The sequence below is a fragment of the Lithobates pipiens genome, unplaced genomic scaffold (genome assembly GCF_037356315.1).
Source record: "Lithobates pipiens isolate NorthernLeopardFrog02 unplaced genomic scaffold, aLitPip1_a1.2 Scaffold_19, whole genome shotgun sequence".
In the NCBI taxonomy this organism is placed as follows: domain Eukaryota; kingdom Metazoa; phylum Chordata; class Amphibia; order Anura; family Ranidae; genus Lithobates; species Lithobates pipiens.
This window is the reverse complement of record NW_027507764.1, coordinates 417,543,584-417,563,512: the sequence shown is the minus strand read 5'-3', so window position 1 is coordinate 417,563,512 and position 19,929 is coordinate 417,543,584. Positions and strand designations below refer to the sequence as shown.

At 41.4% G+C, this 19,929-nt stretch overlaps 1 protein-coding gene across 1 annotated transcript; it reads left to right on the top strand.

The window, feature by feature from the left end:
- Nucleotides 1-974: 974 nt before the first annotated feature.
- On the top strand, nucleotides 975-6,906 carry LOC143998329 (small ribosomal subunit protein eS6-like). The gene is made up of 2 exons (XM_077493952.1): nucleotides 975-1,567; nucleotides 6,888-6,906. Exons 1-2 carry the CDS (start codon nucleotides 975-977, stop codon nucleotides 6,904-6,906), a joined length of 612 nt encoding a protein of 203 aa, XP_077350078.1.
- The last annotated feature ends 13,023 nt before the right edge of the window (nucleotides 6,907-19,929 follow it).

Genomic DNA, 19,929 nt, shown 5'->3' with positions numbered 1-19,929 from the left:
ATCACTGTCATGTGTTGACATTCTTACTGAAAAAAAAGCCTGAAAACTAGCTACTTCTTTAAATTGTAAGCTTTGACAGTGTCATTTTCTACTCTCAGTATTTCCATAACGGTTTTCTCAAATACTTCAAATAGTCTATTGGAAGCACATTGAGGTCTTTAATTCTACTGATTTAGTATGATATATTGGAAAAGCAGGTTTATTGTAACTCCCTTGCGATTGCTCAAATCTTTATCCTTAATTCTCTTTGCATCTCATTTGCATAATTAGACCTATCACAACATGATAATTACACTACTGCGCACTTCTACCCATTATCTGCAAGGCATGTTAACTTTCCTAATCCAAAAACTTATGTTGTACAGAAATCAATAGCATTCTTCTTTTCAGGAGCCAGCTTTCCCACGGTTAAACATAGGACTGCACGGAAAACTATGGAAATGATATATTGCTGTTGTTCAGTTAAATCAGTGTGAAAAAGATACAGGTAAAACTACCAGATGTGCTTAAAATTAAAGTTCATATTTCAAGAGCCTAAAGTAATCCTTCCCTGCCATTCAGCTTTCATTTTGCTTATTCTTTGAACAAATTAACTACTCATGCAAGTATAGAGCCAGTCATATAACTTTTTATAGCGATTTTGACATAGTACTATTCCTCTACAGTAGAGGTAAAAAAACACTGGGGGTCCATTAATAAAGCCGCTAGCAAACTGCTGCTTAAAATAAATAAATACAACAACAAAACAGTACATTTCCAAAGAACAGCAATGTTCTTTTGTACAAATATTAAATGTAAAAATAAATGAGAAAAAAAAAGCTGGGAAGAAAGCCTGTTGACATGATCTGTCAAAATCATGTGACAGATGCTCTTTCCGGCGGGGGGACCTGAGATCCCCCGCCGGATGCAGACATGAAGCTTAATATCTCTTTCCCAGCCACTGGCTGCCAGAAGCTGATTGAAGTTGATGATGAATGCAAGCTGCGTACTTTTTTATGAGAAACATGGCCACAGAAGTTTCAGCTGATCCTTTGGGTGAGGAATGGAAGGGATATATTGTGCGCATCAATGGAGGTAATGATAAGCAAGGTTTCCCCATGCAACAGGGAATTCTCACCCACGGCCATGTTCATCTGCTATTGAGTAAGGGTCACTCTTGTTACCGCCCCAGAAGGACTGGCAAGCGCAAACGCAAGTCTTTGTGTGGCTGTATTGTAGATGCCAAATTAAGTGTGTTAAACTTGGTGATTGTCAAGAAAGGTGAGAAGGACATCCCTTGCCTCACAGACAACACTGTTCCACATTATTTGGGTCCTAAAAGGGCAAGCAGAATCCGCAAGCTCTTCAACCTGTCCAAAGAAGATGATGTGCACCAATATGTGGTTATAAAGCCTCTTGCTAAGGAAGGGAAGAAGGCCAGGGCTACGGCCCCCAAGATCCAGCGTCTTGTAACATCTAGAGTTCTTCAACACAAGTGCAGATGTATTGCTCTGAAGAAGCAGCGCAGACAGAAGAATAAGGAGGAAGCATCACAGTATGCCAAGCTCCTTGCTAAGAGAACAAAGGAATAGAGATGGCCTTGCAGTTCGCCCGGCGGTCGGTTTGCGGCAAACTTTGCTTGTTTGCGATTCGCTAAACCGACGGACTTCTGGTGCTGTTCGCGGCGGACATATTCGTTTACATTTTGAAGAACTTTGACCCATGACACATCCATCATGGGGTACAGGACAGCCAAATTGAGACATTTCAGCACATGGACATACCCCCTACCTTTTAAATAGACTTGATCTGGCGGCCATTTTACATTCTGTCTTTTGACAGTGTAGAGAAAGGACGCTGTGTGGAGCAGGGACAGTCAGTCTAATCACTAGCTATTACTATTAGGTCCACAAAAGTCCTTTTAAGGACTGGTATAGGTGTACAGTATATAGGGTTGTAATACACTTGTAATATACTTTCTTTCAAATATAGAAAGCATATTATAGTGCACTGCAGTGCTGACCGATTCTGCAGCTGTCTTTTCTCAGTGTAGGGAGGGACAGTTTGGTGTTTGGAGCAGGGACAGTCTGCAATTCACTAGCTAGCTACTAGCTAGCTACTATTAGGTCCACAAAGGTCCTTTTAAGGACTGGTATAGGTGTACAGTATATAGGGTTGTAATACATGTATAATATGCTTTCTTTCAAATATAGAAAGCATATTATAGTGTACTGCATGCAGTGCTGCTGACCGATTCTGCAGCTGTCGTTTCTCAGTGTAGAGACAGTTTGGTTTTTGGAGCAGGAACAGTCTGCAATTCACTAGCTAGCTACTATTAGATCCACAAAGGTCCTTTTAAGGACTGTTATAGGTGTACAGTATATAGGGTTGTAATACACGTATAATAAACTTTCTTTCAAATATAGAAAGCATATTATAGTGCTCTGCATGCAGTGCTGCTGACTGATTCTGCAACTGCTGTTTCTCAGTGTAGGGGCAGTTTGGTGTTTGGAGCAGGGACAGTCTGCAATTCACTTGCTACTAGCTAGCTACTATTAGGTCCACAAAAAGGTCCTTTTAAGGACTGGTATAGGTGTACAGTATATAGGGTTGTAATACACGTATAATAGCGGTTGACCGCTGGCTTGTCAGAACTGTTAGCCCGCCAAATACTGCCATATAAACTGGTGGACTCGGAGGCCTTTTGAAAATTTGTGGCCATTGGAACACCACAATGGAAGGTCCCAGGAAGGAAGTATTTCTCACAGAATGGCATCCCAGAGCTATATGGCCATGTTCAGCGGCAAGTGAATGTATCTCTGGCACACAGTGTCGGTGCCAAGATACATCTGACCACAGACACGTGGTCTAGCAAACGCGGGCAGGGAAGGTATATAACTTTTACTGCCCTGGGTGAACCTTCTGACAGCCGTCAAGCATGTAACCCGTGGTACCCGTGTAGATTTGGTTTTACCACAATGGATTGCATACAGGCCTGGCTCTTCTTCTCCTCCTCCTACTCCACCCTCCCTCTCCTCCTCGGCTGACTCCTCCTTTTCCGCTGCTAGTGTCTCTTCCGCTGCGCCGCCTAAGATCCCCAGAACCTATTCGACATGCCAGGTGAGACATTGCCATGCTGTGCTGCGTCTGTTGTGCTTGGAAGCCAAGACACCGGTGCCAATCTGCTTAGTGCATTGAAACAGGGAAAAATTACACACGTGCCATGCATGGCACATGCCTTAAACTTGGTTGTGCAGCGATTCGTTGTCAAATACCCTGGGGTCCAGGACATCTTGCGGCAGGCAAGGGAAATCTCGGCCCATTTCAGAAGATCTTACACGGCCATGGCTCGCCTTGCTGACATTCAGCGGCAACACAATCTGCCGGGCAGACATCTTATTTGCGATTGCCCGACGAGATGGAACTCAAACTTCTATATGCTTGATAGGCTGCACCAGCAGAAACGTGCAGTTAACGACTACCTGTACGAACTCTGTGGCAGAAAAGGTTCTGGGGAGCTTGGTTTTTTTTCACCGCGCCAGTGGCTGCTCATGCGCGATGCATGCAGACTTCTGCGGCCATTTGATGAGATCACCAAACTGGTCAGTCGCAGCCATGGCGCCATCAGTGACATCGTACCTTATGCCTACTTTATGGAGTGTGCATTGCGTTGTGTCATTGATCAAGCCGTGGAGGAGCAGGAGCAGGAAGATGAGGAAGTCTCAATGCTGGTTGAATTCCCAGGGGGGGGGCTACTCTATCTGAGACAAGTCAACAACAGGAGTCTGAAGAAGAGTCAGAGGAGGATGGTGCCGGGGCGGATGAGGAGGAGCAAGAAAAGCATGCTTTAAACATTTATGGGATCCCTGTTGTTGTGCATGGATGGGGAGAGGAGAACAAGGAGGATGACATTATCCTGGATGATGAGTAGGAGCCAGGCCACCACACCGCTTCCAGTTTAGTGCAAATGGGGGCCTTCATGCTCCAGTGTTTTAACAGAGACCCCCATATAAAAAGCATAAAGGTAAAGGACCAGTACTGGGTGGCAACGTATTTAGACCCCTGGTACAAACACAAAATGGTCAAATATGTTACCATGCTGCATTCTGCTTTTGCGTGCGCCGGCAGAGGAATTCCCACTCCCAGAGAAAGAGTTGCGAGTACCAATCCAACAGCGCCTGCAAGAAGAGGGCGGCTGGAAGATGTGTTGGTCACTTCTGATATGAGATCATTCTTTCAGCGGACCCATCGACAGGTGTCATCTGGATCCAGCATCAGGGAACGCCTAGACTGACAGGTGTCTGACTACATCGGGTTAACGACCGATGTGGATGCTCTGAGAAGTAATGAACCCCTGGACTACTGGGTGGGCAGGCTTGACCTCTGGCCAGAGCTTGCCCAATTTGCAATGGATCTGTTGGCTTGCCCCTCGTCCAGTGTCCTGTCCAAAAGGACGTTCAGCGCAGCAGGGAGGATCGTGACCGACTGAGCGTATGCACCTAGCTCACGACAGTGTTGACTACTTCACATTTATAGAAATGAATGAGGCATGGATCTCGGAGGAATTCAACACATGTGACCAGTAGACCATGTATATGCATAACTCTATAAACGATTTATATAATCTAGGACACGGACCTTTTTTCTACCTTTGGCTCACTTGTACAAAAAAGCACACCGTACTATATGCCCATACCCTCCTGTTTGAAGAAGTTGAGCGGTGTCATATTTTTGGGTCCCGAAGCGAGTTGCTGGTATCAGGGCTGGTGTCAGTGCTCTCTATCTCGGTGCTGGTGAGGTGTCAATGCTCTCTATCATTGTGCTGTTGTGGTGTCAGTAATCTCTATCTCGGTGCTGGTGTCAGTGCTCTCTCTCTATCTCGGTGCTGGTGTCAGTGCTCTCTGTCTATCTCGGTGTTGGTGTGGTGTCAGTGCTCTCTATCTCGGTGCTGGTGTGGTGTCAGTGCTCTCTATCACGGTGCTGGTCTCAGTGCTCTCTATCATGGTGCTGGTGTGGTGTCAGTTCTCTCTATCACGGTGCTGGTGTGGTGTCAGTGCTCTCTATCTCAGTGCTGGTGTCAGTGCTCTCTATCACGGTGTTGGTGTCAGTGCTCTCTATCTCAGTGCTGGTGTGGTGTCAATGCTCTCTATCATGGTGCTGGTGTGGTGTCAGTGCTCTCTATCTCTGTGATGGTGTCAGTGCTCTCTATCACGGTGCTGGTGTGGTGTCAGTGCTCTCTATCTCGGTGCTGGTGTCAGTGCTCTCTATCACGGTGCTGGTGTGGTGTCAGTGCTCTCTATCACGGTGCTGGTGTCAATGCTCTCTATCACAGTGCTGGTGTCAGTGCTCTCTATCACGGTGCTGGTGTCAGTGCTCTCTATCATGGTGCTGGTGTGGTGTCAGTTCTCTCTATCACGGTGCTGGTGTGGTGTCAGTGCTCTCTATCTCAGTGCTGGTGTCAGTGCTCTCTATCACGGTGTTGGTGTCAGTGCTCTCTATCTCGGTGCTGGTGTGGTGTCAATGCTCTCTATCATGGTGCTGGTGTGGTGTCAGTGCTCTCTATCTCTGTGATGGTGTCAGTGCTCTCTATCACGGTGCTGGTGTTGTGTCAGTGCTCTCTATCTCGGTGCTGGTGTCAGTGCTCTCTATCACGGTGCTGGTGTGGTGTCAGTGCTCTCTATCACGGTGCTGGTGTCAGTGCTCTCTATCACGGTGCTGGTGTGGTGTCAGTGCTCTCTATCATGGTGCTGGTGTCAGTGCTCTTTATCACGGTGTTGGTGTCAGTGCTCTCTATCACAGTGCTGGTGTCAGTGCTCTCTCTATCTCTGTGCTGGTGTCAGTGCTCTCTCTCTATCTCGGTGCTGGTGTGGTGTCAGTGCTCTCTATCACGGTGCTGGTGTGGTGTCAGTACTCTCTATCACGGTGCTGGTGTGGTGTCAGTGCTCTCTATCTCAGTGCTGGTGTCAGTGATCTCTATCACGGTGTTGGTGTCAGTGCTCTCTATCTCAGTGCTGGTGTGGTGTCAATGCTCTCTATCACAGTGCTGGTGTGGTGTCAGTGCTCTCCATCTCGGTGCTGGTGTCAGTGCTCTCTATCACGGTGCTGGTGTGGTGTCAGTGCTCTCTATCTCAGTGCTGGTGTCAGTGCTTTCTATCACGGTGCTGGTGTGGTGTCAGTGCTCTCTATCACGGTGCTGGTGTCAGTGCTCTCTCTCAATCTCGGTGCTGGTTTCAGTGCTCTCTCTCTATATCGGTGCTGGTGTGGTGTCAGTGCTCTCTATCTCTGTGCTGGTGTGGTGTCAGTGCTCTCTATCATGGTGCTGGTGTCAGTGCTCTCTATCACGGTGCTGGTGTCAGTGCTCAGTCTCTATCGCGGTGCTGGTTTCAAGACAGTGAGGGAGATAGCAGCGGAGAAGCCAATCAGCAGGCAGTGCCAGCACCATAGCTGAGGATCAGCACTGGACTGGCACCTCTGGACCACCGCAGTGGAGCCTTGCATAGGTGGGGGTAAGGGCCGGGCAGAGGGAGGGGCTCAAGCACAGGTTGGCACACTGGGACACTGGCACAGGACTGCGCTGCCCTGACTGTGGAACTGATCATCTCCTGCACCCCCTTCATAGCCTGGCCTGACCTTGCCTCTCCTCCATGGCCTTCATGCGCTCCTGAATTGTCAAAATTTCACAGATACAAAAAGAATGCTTGTCGTTGTTGATCGCAGATTCACATAATACTTCTGTTTTGTCAGTGTCCATGTTGTGCGACTATGTGTGCACAGCTAGTAAGTATTTTGTGGCTGAAAATATGACCTGGAGGTTCATATTTTCGCCTGCCATTAAAGTGAATGGGGTCAGCCAGGGCACATTTGCGGATCGCATTCACGAAACGTCCAGTCGGAAGTTCATCCATCACTACAAAGGAGAATCGATAGGAGCAGATTGCCAAGAGGCGTAGAATTATATCACTGAGAGCCTTAACATCTAAATCTGAATCCAGAGACCGAAACAAAGCCTCATGGTTTAAATAAATTTGTTGTAAATGATAAAAAAAAATGTGACAGACAAAGAGAACTGTAGGACACTCAAGGTTATGATTAAGCGATTTGGTTTGTGAAACATGTTAACCTTGCTGCTGCAGTGTTTTGTTATCTCTCTTCAAAGCACTATGTCCTGTGGCTTTCTTCTGTTATCAGCCTATGAGTTTTGTGTTGGGGAGGATGCTATAAAAAGATTAGCAGAGATTAGCAGGACAAATCTGAAAGTCTCTACCTATGAAGAGAAAGGGTGTATGCCTTTCCTCCTATCAGCTGTCTTGGCTGTATGCCCAGACTTCACTGCAGTGCTAACCAGGAAGAGAAAATCTCCTAACACGATGTGCACTTTCTAAACAGTATATAAAGATGAAGACAGAAGATATACAAGTAATTTGTTCCGTGCCTGTGTAGCATCTGAGGCTGTTCACTCCACAAAGTATATGTGAGGGTTTACATCAATTTTAAAGGATTTATACTTCTGAAGATTGGAGTGCAGCCACCTCTTTGGCACATACTATGACTGTAGGACACTGCAGGCTCCATGTTGTGGCCCGCATTTTATGAATGAACTATGTGATATGAAAAAATTTGTCAGAGTATAACAGAGATCAGATAACAACGTATCGCAAGAACAGGGGTTAGGGGCACTGATATGATTGGTGGTGGGGGGGGGGGGGGGGTTAGAGCTCTAGTGCACATTCTGTGTTGTAGTGCCATGGTTGTGCCTTGTTCACCCCCAGACATGGCACAGTCACTTCTGTTTTATTGTAATGTCCCTGGTTCCCCCCATAGGAAACATTACCCAGATCAAGACTGAAGTTAATTTCCAAAGATATCATGAAAGCTGGCAGCAGATTGTTAGGTTTACTTTAATGCAGACCTTCACTGATACATATGCTTGTTTTTCTTCCCCATGACTCTGTTCAGCCACTGCGGCACTATGATCTCCCAGCACTGGTGCTTCTTCATACTCTGAAGTACTGGGTTTTTACTTTGGCTCCAGTTGCTGAATGAAGTGGTGGGGAAGTGAAGCAAAGGTGACAGGTTATTATTGAAAGCCTGTTGTTTTGTCCTACATGGGCAAAGAACAGGTTTTCATTCAAGAGAAATGTAGATTTCTAAATGGAATATTGTTGCTAGGAGGTAGAGTTCTATTGGCAGAAGAGATATGCAAAATTTTCTCTTGTGATCTTTATTTTGTGTACATTGCCAGCAGTGTACACTCCTGACTAGAGAAGATGTCAACTGTTGTGTATGAAGTGGCAGCAGGAAGTCTGGATAATGTATTAAGCTCCATACACACTATCAGATTTTCTGCTGATTTTTGTCTTCAAATTTACCAAAACCATGTAGTGCAAGGGCCTGGCTGACTGCATACAAATTGAAACTCCTATGGTTTGACCTCATTTTATATGGTTTTGGTAAATCTAAAGGAAAAAATCAGCAGAAAATCTGATAGTGTGTATGGGGCTTTATTGAAAGAGGACATTTAGAAAGTAGGTGCACAATAAAGCAAAAAGCCCACTGACTCTGCTAGTGGCAATGTTCTAGTTTGAGGTAAAACATTCCTGTAAATGTTTTTGACTGCAGTTAGTCCAGAAGGAATAGACAAACAGACAAATGTATACTTCCAATAGATTTTGTATTAACCACTTGCCGACTGCCCCATAGCAGAGTTACTGCTACAGGTTAGCTGTGCTGCACAGAATCACGTATATATACATGAATCTGCACTTCTGGGTAGGAAACATGCATTGGCGTACCACTTCTGCTGTGATTTGTCACACCAGAAGCCGATCTGTGGGCGCTGGCCAATGGATGTCCACCAGAACCCGTCATTCATCGGGAAAGCACACAGAACGGCAGAAAGGCAGATATCCGTTCTGACAGGGGGAAGTGTTAGTTTTTCTTTCCCTGTAAACATCATTGAATCATCAGTGGTCCCTGAACCCAGGCTGTATGAGAGGCCTCCATCAGGCTCGGCTGCAAGGTATGTGACATATAGTGTCCCAATGCAACAACAGCTGTCGGTGTCCCAATAGACCATCAACATCTGTCTGTGTTATAGTGCACCAACAAAATTTGCCATAGTGTACCAGTGGACCATCACCATCTGTCCGTGCCCCAGTACACCAACAATATCTGTTATAGTGTCCACAGTGCACAATCAACATCTGTCAGTGTCCCAGTGCACCAGCAACATCTGTCAGTGTCCCAGTGCACCAACAACATCTGTCAGTGTCCCAGTGCACCAGCAACATCTGTTAGTGTCCCAGTGCACCAACAACATCTGTCAGTGTCCCAGTGCACCATCAACATCTGTCAGTGTCCCAGTGCACCAACAACATCTGTCAGTGTCCCAGTACACCAACAATATTTGTTAGTGTTCCAGTGCACAATTAACATGTTTCATAGTATCCTAGTGCATCCTCAACATCTGTAATAGTGCCCCAGTGCCCTATCAACATCTGTTACAGTGTCAGCAGTGCAGCATCAACATCTTTCATAGAAGCAGCAGTGCAGCATCACCATCTGAATCTTGGGTACCTAAAAGATCCTGAGGAGGAGAGGGTCCCAACAAAGAGAATGAGGAGATCTGGGAAGGAGCAAGCAACTACCAGCAGCGCTGTACATCCTGGTGAGGTGGCGAGCAGCACAATACACCCAGATGATAGGCCAGGTACTAGCAGTGGGTGTCATGTCCAAAGAAGCAGGCTCATGCTTACTTCCCAAAGATGCTTTTAAATCCTGTATGGTTGCCCTCCAATTCGGCAAAACCTACAATTCCTCCTTTCGCAGCGCAGGCAGGCTCTCAGATAGTAATGGAAAATGTTACACCAATTAATTTTTTTCATAATTTTTTTCCTGGTGATTTGTTGAATTTACTTGTGGACTAGTGCAATCTTTATGCCAGCCAATTCATTGGCAACAATCCAAATCCATCTTATGCCTGCCCATTACAGTGGAAACCCATCACTGTGGAAGAATTTAAAGTTTATCTTGGACTTACACTGAATATGGGACTGATAAAAAAAATGAAGTCCATGCCTACTGATCCACCCACCCCATACATCACATCCCTATTCTTCTAATATGCACAGAAAATGCTATAACATGATCATGAGGTTTCTACACTTCAATGACAATTCCCTGTTTCCTCCTCAAAATCATCCTGCCTACGACACGCTGTTCAGAACTTGGTAACTCGTCATTTTTTTTCCAGTACATTTTTGGAAATGTGTAATCCTGACAAAAATATTCATGAAGATGAGTAGAAATGATGTGCAAAACGAAAACATTTGTTTAGTTTCATTTGATTTTGATTCGTTATTTACATAAATTAGTTTAGTTAAATATTTAATCCTTTTAATTTGTTTTAAGAATTTGTTTGATTAATGCTTATTCTAATCGATTAGAATTTTCAAATTCGGATCAATTCGAAAAGTTTTCAAATCAATTTCTAATCATTTTAAAATTCAAAAAGTTTTCAAATTTGAAACGTTTTCATATTCTAATAGTTTTCCAATTTCCCAAGAAAATAAAATAGAATATAAAGTAAAGGAATATAATAGAAAAGAATATAACAGAAAATAAAATAATATAATATAATAGAGTAAAACAGAAAAAATATAAAATATAAAATAAAAGAACATAATATAATGCAATAGAATAGAATAGAAAGGAATGGAATAGAATAAAAAAAGAACAGAATAAACTAGAAAGAGTATAACCATCTTCTGAAATTTGAATAGAATAAAAAAGAATATAATAAAAAAAATTTAATAGAATATAAATATTATAACAATTTTCCAAAAATTCAAATAGAATCTATTTGAATTTGGATATAATAGAAAAGAATAGAGTAGAATAGAATAGAAAATAACACAATAGTATATAAAAAACAACAGAATAGAATAGAATGAATAGAACCATCTTCCTATTCTGATCTATTATTTTCTATTCTATTCAAATTCAAATTGTTTCAATTTGAATTTTGGGAAATGGTTATATTATTTCTATTCTATTCTATTTTTTTAATTATATTATTTTTCTATTTGTTTATTATATGCTATTATTTTCTATTCTATTATTTTATTTTCTATTGTATTCTTTTTTATTTAAATTAAAATTTATTCTATTCTAAATTCGAATTTCAGAAGATGGTTATATTCTTTCTATTCTATTCTATTCTATTCTGGGGGTTTTTCCATACCATTCTGTTATTTTCGATTATAATCTATTATTTTCTATCTATTATTTTCTATTCTATTCAAATTTGAATTGATTATATTTGAATTTTGGGAAATTGTTATATTCTTTCTATTCTGTTCTATTTTTTTTTTTATATATAATATTCTTTTCTATTCTATTAAAGTCTATTTCTATTCTATTCTGTTTTTTTTCTTCTATTTTCTATTCTATTCTTTTCTTATGTATTCAAATTTATTCTATTTGAAACTCCAATTTAAGAAGATGGTTATATTCTTTCTATTTTATTCTATTCTATTCTTTTTGTGGCTATTATATTCTATTCTATTCTTTTATTTTCTGTTCTATTTTGTTTTGCTTTACTCTATTATATTCTATTCTTTTATTTTCTGTTATATTATTTTCTAGTCTATGTTTTCTATTCTATTCTATTTTTTTCTATTCTATGCTATTATTTTCTATTCTATTTTATTCTCTTTGGAAATTGCATAACTATTCGAATTGGAAAACGATTCAAAATTGAAAACTTTTAGAATTTGAAAACGATTCGAATTCAAAAAGTATTTGAAAACGAAAAGGAGTAAAAAAGTTGTCACCACCTTGGAGGCAGCCATGTTGTTGGTTACTAGTGGGCAGACTAACAATGTCCACACATTATATGATGTACCATAGTATATACGCTACGGGTGTTCTGTGAAAACAGCCAAGTTGTCAAAATCTGTGATAACTGCTGCTGGAGAGTCATCGGAAGTGATGTGGTTGGAGTTGGCTGTTTTGGCAGAACACCAGCATTAAACACCACCATCCAGTAGCGTGTAGCATGCTTAGAAAAATTTGACACTTCTCCAGACCAGTCTATGTTGTTAACATGTGTGAGTTGACCTCAGCTTTACACCACCCCACCCTCCTAGGCTTAGTCATGGAGGTCATGACTAAGCCCCAGAGGGTGAAACATATCAGAGGGTTTGGCTTGTAGAGTGGTGTAAGGCTAAGCTAATCTCACATTATAACAACATAGACTGAACTGGGAGAGCGGCATTTTTTCGAAGCGGACCACTGGCTTGGTCAGTGCTTGGAGTTTTAAGCCTCTGAGTAACAAAAAGAACTCTTTTTGGCCTCAGAGGAGGGGGAAGTCTAAGAAAAATATAATGTAAAAAATAATATGAAATGGCTAGCAAAACAGTTTCAGCTTCTTTTTTTTTTGCCAGTGTCTAAATGATACCCCATTGTTTAAGAATACTGTGACCCATAATGAAAGAAAAAAAAAGAGAAAAATAAAATAAAATAAAACGTAAGTTTAAAAACATATTAATGTGCAAAAAAAATGAAATAAAAACCAAAACCATTATAGATCCTCTTTACATTTTGTATTTGTTATAAGTGTTTCACTATAAAGAAAATATTGGGAAAAAAAAAACATGGCAGCTGTTTTTCTATTGAGCAATTACATTAGTCATAGTTTTTAAAGCAAGTATGTTAAGTAGCAGCTAATGTGTCACAATGGAATTATTTGTTTACTTTTTAAGTCTCTTTCACACATTTTCTCAATCTGACTGAAACAGTACTGAAAGGACATTTGTAACTAAGCACATTCTGCTGCTCTGCTGGCATTCAATCTGCTCTCATGCAAATATTCACATAGTGACCCACTAATTGATTTGATCCTTGTATTTGTAACAGATATGCAACAAAGTATTAATTAACGCTAATGATTTTCAATGCTTGGTATGGTAAGTTTACTTGGAAAGGGAATTATTGCAATAACTAGGACACAAACAGTTGGACAAAATTTGCTGTAAGTTAATGCTGGCCGTTGATGGATAATTTTTTTTTTTTTTTTTTTTATCTAGCAGGCTGATCGAAAAAAAAAAAAAAAAACCAGAATCCCCCCTACACACAATCGATGTGGATGGAAGAGTCGTCCATGCTGTACCATTGTGTTATGACAGTGGGACTCCTCCGTTGTCAGGATACATTCAGCAGTGGCTGCAGCTGAGGAAATCTTCATAATAGTGGTACAAGTTGCCGATTTTTTTATTTTTTTTAAAGTCTCAATATTTGTGCAAGCACAACAAAAAATACCCACAATGATTGTAATATATGTGCAATGGTTTATTTGTTTCCTTTCCCTAGGTGAATATAATATTCCCTAACTATTGATCCTACAACAAAAAAAACCTTAAGAGCATGCGCCCATATGAGTTAGCATTCGCCAATAGAGAAAAATGGCCTAGCACTATAGAATAAAAATATTCAACCAGCAGGAACATAATAGGGAGGGAGACCTCTGCACTGTGTAAAGTCTATGAAGATTCCTGTGTGAATGACAGAATGAATGGGTTTTTGGCTAAGTTAACCTCCAGTTAAGCAGTGTGAAGTGAAACATTTAGCAGTGATATTATTACCACTGCTAAAATGTGACAGCTTCCTCCCGGTTGTTAAGGATTCGGCATACGCTGGTGTTCTAACAACCAGTGACTTGTTCCTGTCTGGCACAATTACTTGCCAGTCCAGGGATTCCTGACTGATGGGTGAATATAAAAAAAAACAGAGGGGATAGTGTAAAGAATGAAAACAAAAAACAGCATGGGATACCCCCAAAATTCATTCCAGACCCTTTAGGTTGGGTATGGATTTAAAGGGGAATCCCAAAATCTATACAAGTCCCTTATCTGACCTGAAAAACCTTGGTGGCCACAAAAGGGGGGACACATGTGCATCCCCTTCCCTGAACCATACCAAGCCACATGCCCAAAACATGGTAAGAATCTTACCAGGGGGGGCCCCCTGGTCCATGTCAATGAGGACAAGGGCTTCCTCCCCACAGACCTGGTTGTGAGAGTTTGTGGGTGGGGACTTATTGGAATCTCAAAGCCCCTATAATAATAAGGGGGCCCCCAGATACTGTACTCCAACATAAATGACTAAGGAGTATCTCTACAGATTCATAAAAAAATACTAAATAAATACACACACTTTTTGGCAGTACTTTAATTTGAAAAAAAAGTCCCACAATATAAATGAACCATCAATCACATTGTCTAGTGATCCAGATCCAATTAAATCGCAACGCCTGACCCACCAAATAAAAAAAAACACACAGACATGTCTGAATGCGCCACTTGATGCCCATTGGATGTCATCTCCCAGTCCCTACTGCCACTATATAAGCAAAGAGGCGAGGCCTTTGATTGCGTCATGAACCATATGGAATCACTCGCAGAATTGAGCGACAACAATTTGTGGGGAGATCCATCATCAAACACTGAAAAGTAATGACAGTGACAATTATGCAACTGAGCAAATTTCAGTGTTTTTGATTTGATTACATTATTGAATCATTTTTATTATTGTTATATTATTATTTGATATAATTATTTATAGTTATTTATTATATTATAATTTATGATTTCATTTTTCAAACTTTATCATACCCGGGATGTCTGCTAGACTCTTGTTTAGACAGATTTAAGTGAGTTATTCCTAAGAATTACAGGACTACAATATAAAATGCCAAATTTTCATGCAAAATAATTGTACCGCTTTCAGCACCTAAAATCTGAAATAATCATACCGCCAGGGAGGTTAGAGGATTCGCCAGCGCTGCACCGCTTCTAAAGCGCCCCAAAGATGCTGCTTGCAGGACTTTTTTTAGTGTCCTGCCAGCGCACCACCCCAGAGTGACAGGAGAGGCGCTTTACAGGTGCTTTGTAGTCGCTATTTTTATCGTTATAGTGCCTGTAAAGCACCTCACTGTGAAAGTAGCCTTACTCAAGTTTAAGACCCCTTTCACACTGGGGCGCATTGCAGGTGATACAGCGCTAAAAATAGCACCTGCAGAGCGCCCTGAAAGAGCCGCTCCATTCACTCCAGTGTGGGTTTTCACACTGAAGCGGTGCACTGGCAAGACGGTAAAAAAAGTCCTGCTAGCAGCATCTTTGGAGCGGTAAGGGAGAGGTGTATATACCACTCCTCCACCGCTCCTGCCCATTGAAATCAGTGGGGCAGTGTGGCTATACTGCTGGCAAAGCACTGCTGCAGCAGCGTTTTGCAGGTGATTTTAACCCTTTTTCGGACACTAGTGGGGGTTAAAAGCATCCCGCTAGTGGGCGAATACCTCTGCAAATATGACGGTAAAGCGATGCTAAAGATAGCGGGGCTTTACCGCCGAAACGATCCCTGCCCCAGTGTGAAAGGGGCCTAAGGCCGCGTACACACGAGAGGATTGTCCGTCCAACTTAGTCCGCTGAAACACATTTCAGCGGACAGTCCGCTCGTGTGTGGGCTTCAGCTGACTTTTTCAGCAGACAGTCTGGCGGACTAAGTCTTTCAGAATTTCCGTAATACAGTCCGTCCAACTTTGGTTTCAGCGGACAGTCCGCTCGTGAGTAGGCTAGTTGGACGGACTAAGTATGGCGCATGCTCAGAAAGGATTTACACGGCCGAAGGTTGCATTGCAGTGTATTGGACGTCGTATTTCTAGTCCCGTCGTACGTGCTGTACACGTCATCGTGCAAGCTTTCAGCGGACTGTCTGTTCATCGTGTGTGGTCAAGTCCGTTCATTCAAAAGTAGGACGGACTGTCTGTCGGATTGTCTGACGGACTTAGTTGGCCAGACAGTCCGCCCGTGTGTACGCGGCTTTAGACATGACACCGGTTTCATCCTCCTATGCTTATATGTAGGCAGACTTATTTAAAAAAATATATATAGTAAACACATAAATTATTAAAAACCAAAACACAGGAAGCAGTAATTTAGAAAGTGAAAGTTTTCCAGCTCAGAGCCTTTTCATTACCTTTTTTTACTTTGGTAATCAAACTTTGGTCTTTATATTTAGTGGAGAGACTCAGGTTTAATGAAACCAAGTTGTCTGCTGTGCAAATAAGAAATGAAGTTGCCATGGGAACATGAACTTTAATACTTGCACTGTTAGACTGATATTTTTGAATGTCATAAATGTGATTAGCAAAGTTAAGCACTGCTACAGTTTTTTTTTGCAAAAGTAATATTACATTAATTTCTGAAATGACTAATTATGTCCATAATCATAGCAAATGTGTTAATGATTATGAATTTGGATAATTTAACTGCAAATTCAAAGTCATTTATTTCTATCACCTCTTGCTGTGATGGTTGTAGTTTTCAATTGCATTAAATTGGAGGACATGTTGTACATTTTTTATTTTTAGATATGTTCTAGCTTCACACAGTAAAATAAACTTTGATATAGTGTATGTTGCCAATTTTAAACACTAAAACTAATTCCAAATGCAACCGGTTTCTTAAAGTCAAAAATGCAACATGACTGCAAAATCCATACACCCAGATGTAAACTCTTTCTTATACCACTGCAAAATCCATGCAAAAAAAGTATTACATCTAAAGGGTTCCTCTTACTGAAATTCCTCATATATTACACATGGGGGGTTATTTACTAAAGGAAAATCCACTTTGCACTGCAAGTGCACTGAAACTGCACTGAAAGTACACTTGGAAGTAAAGCCTCTGTAGATCCGAGGGGGACATGCAAGGAAAATAAAAAACAGCATTTTAGCTTTCACATGATTGGATGATAAAATCAGCAGAGCTTCCTTTAGAGTGACTGCACTTCCAAGCGCACTTTCAGTGCACTTTCAAGTGCATTTGCAGTGCAAAGTGGATTTGCCTTTCGTAAATAACCCCCATGGTGTAATTTTATCACATCTTTATTTGGTAATTGTGGGTGCAGTGTGTTTATATACATATAATATAGAGATGAATGTCTTCTGGTGTCAGTTGTAGATACTTTTGGAGACTGGTCACTTCATGTTAAAGTGTCCATCAACCTGCTGGTGGTATCAACCTGCTCAAGAAGACTATTGTAGAGAGCAGGAATTGCCCAATAGGGAACAAGCTGGTTTTAAGCATGGTGGGCCAGGCTGAGAGAAATGAATGGTGGGAAAAAGCCATTACAAACCACGGAGACCAACCCCACTGCTGTATCTGGACGAATAATGCAGTTTTGCCGAAACGTTAGCCCCTTGTACTTGTATGTGTACTGAGTATATAATTTACACAGGATTTGAAGTGTCGGATTCTTCTATTGGAATTCGCTGATTACTTATTGTCGGGAGGACATTGTAGCCTGAGCACCCTTCTGTGGACTGCAAATGATGCTCAGGACATTACCTTGTTCAGAGCGCTGCACCATTTCTATGTTAACATACAAAACAGGATATGACCAGGCATTATTTACATTATACCAATAGAGACTGTCCATATATAGTTCTACCACCAATAGGGGACAGACCCACCTACATGGGCCTGTCTTATACACCCCCAACTATGCTATCTCCAATTATAAACATACACCGGCCAACTTGTATATGACATCGGTAATACAAATATCACATAGTTGACAGACAAATCACAAGCTTTTTGTTACTTCTGCTTAAAGTCAGACTAACCACAGTGTCTAGGCATCTCGCTAAGTTATTGCTCAGCACCCTAACTTCAGCTTTTCTTTACAGACATTTATTGCTTAATATTCTAACTATAAATACAAACCTATATTAAAAAGTTAAGTTACATTTAGAGCACAAAGTGAGGTGAATATAAAGAGGACCTCTACCAAATCCTTTCAAGGACTATATGGCACTAGAAATTATAGAAAAATAATACAAATGAATATAAGTAAATAATACATTAAAATAGTCCTTCACTAAAACATTATTTATTATAAATATAAAATCACTGCTGTTCATACCGGCTGTTTGCTGCCATTGAAGCACAGCTCTCATCCTAGCTGTCACTCTGGTTGGAATTTGAGCTCCCTGCTTGTAAGTTTGCTTATTTAAAAAAAAAAGTGTTGTCTCTTTCTACTAACTCCTGTGCCCTGCTGCTGTCTTCTTTTGCATATACCACTGAGGGGATCCTTCACAAATCTTTCATCGGGAGCTGCAGGATATTTTTGGAATCTTCCCATCGCTTTCCTGGTTCCTGCATAAGGACTTCTAAGGACTTTAAAGCCCCATACACACTATTAGATTTTCTGCAGATTTTTGTATTCAGATTTACCAAAACCTTAAGGCTACTTTCACACCGGGGCATTGGGGACGTCGGTGGTAAAGCGCAGCTATTATTTGTGGCGCTTTACCATCGTTCTTGCGGCACCTTTCAGCCACTAGCGGGGTGTTTTTAACCCCCGCTAATGGCCGAAAAAGGGTTAAATGTGCCTGCAAAGCACCGCTGCAGCGACATTTTTCCGGCTCTTCGATGGCGCTGCCCATTGATTTTTTATTGATTGTATACATCACTCCTACAGAGCCTCAAAGGTACGTCTTGCAGGACTTTTTATGCCTTCCTGCCAGTGCACCACTCCAGTGTGAAAGCACTGGAGTGGGAGGAGAGGCCATATACAGGTGCTATGCAGGGCCTTTTTTTTAGAGCTATAGCACCTGTAAAGCGCTTCAGTGTGAAAGCAGCCTAATGCCCCGTACACATGATCGGACATTGATCGGACATTCCAACAACAAAATCCTCAGTTTTTTTCTGACGGATGTTGTCTCAAATTCTTCTTGCATACACATGGTCACACAAAGTTGGTTAGAAATTGCGAACGTCAAGAACACGGTGACGTACAACATGTACGATGAGCCGAGAAAAATAAGTTCAATAGCCAGTGCGACTCTGCTTGATTCCGAGCATGTGTGGAACTTTGTGCATCAGAATTGTGTACACACAATTGCAATTTTTGACAAGGGATTTTGTTGTCAGAAAATTTGAGATCCAGATCTCAAATTTTGTGTGACTGAAAATCTGATGTAAAATGTCCGATGGAGTCTACACATGGTTAGGATTTTCGACAAAAAGTTCCCATCTAAAATTTTCCGACCGTGTGTACGGGGCATAAGAGTTTCAATTTGTATGCAATCAGACAGGCCCTTGCACTACATGGTTTTAGTAAATCTGAAGACAAAAATCGGCAGAAAATCTATTAGTGTGTATGGGGTCTAAGGATGTGATAGTACATTGGGAGTGCAGAGTTAGCTGTGTACAATGTTGTGCATTTTTTTTTTTTCAATCAGCCTGCTTTAACTGTGGATCATTCTGCCTTCATGGGTGGCACAGTGGTGTAGTGGGTAGCACTCTCACCTAGCAGTAAAAAGGTCACTGGTCCAAATCCCAACCATGACACTACCTGGCTGGAGTTTGTATGCTCTCTCTGTGCCTACATGGGTTTCCTCCCACACTCCTAAGACATGCTGGTAGGTTACTAGGCTTCTGTCTAAATTGGCCCTAGTAAATAAATGTTAGTTAGGGTCCTTAGATTGTAAGCTCCTTGAGGATCGGGACCAATGTGAATGTATGTAAATTGACAGCACTATATAAGTACCTTTAATAACAATGTTGGGTGTTGCTGACCAGGGGGCACAAGCAGAAAAAATAATCCTAGCCCTTGGAGCATTTTACATTATTTTATTGTATTCAACATTAACTGCATTTCTATGAGAATGTAAAAACTCACTTGAATACATGTATTTCTTTTCCCTGTTATCTAGGTGTATTTCAGACAATATTTTTTCATATCAAAGTTTGTTGCTGGGCATATCAATTCATTAGTAGACAGACTAAAATGAATCTAACTTTATCATTTACTTCAATTGTAATACTAGCATATTAATGAATCGCCAGCTGGGATATTTAAGTTTGATGGAATTCATTGCCAATT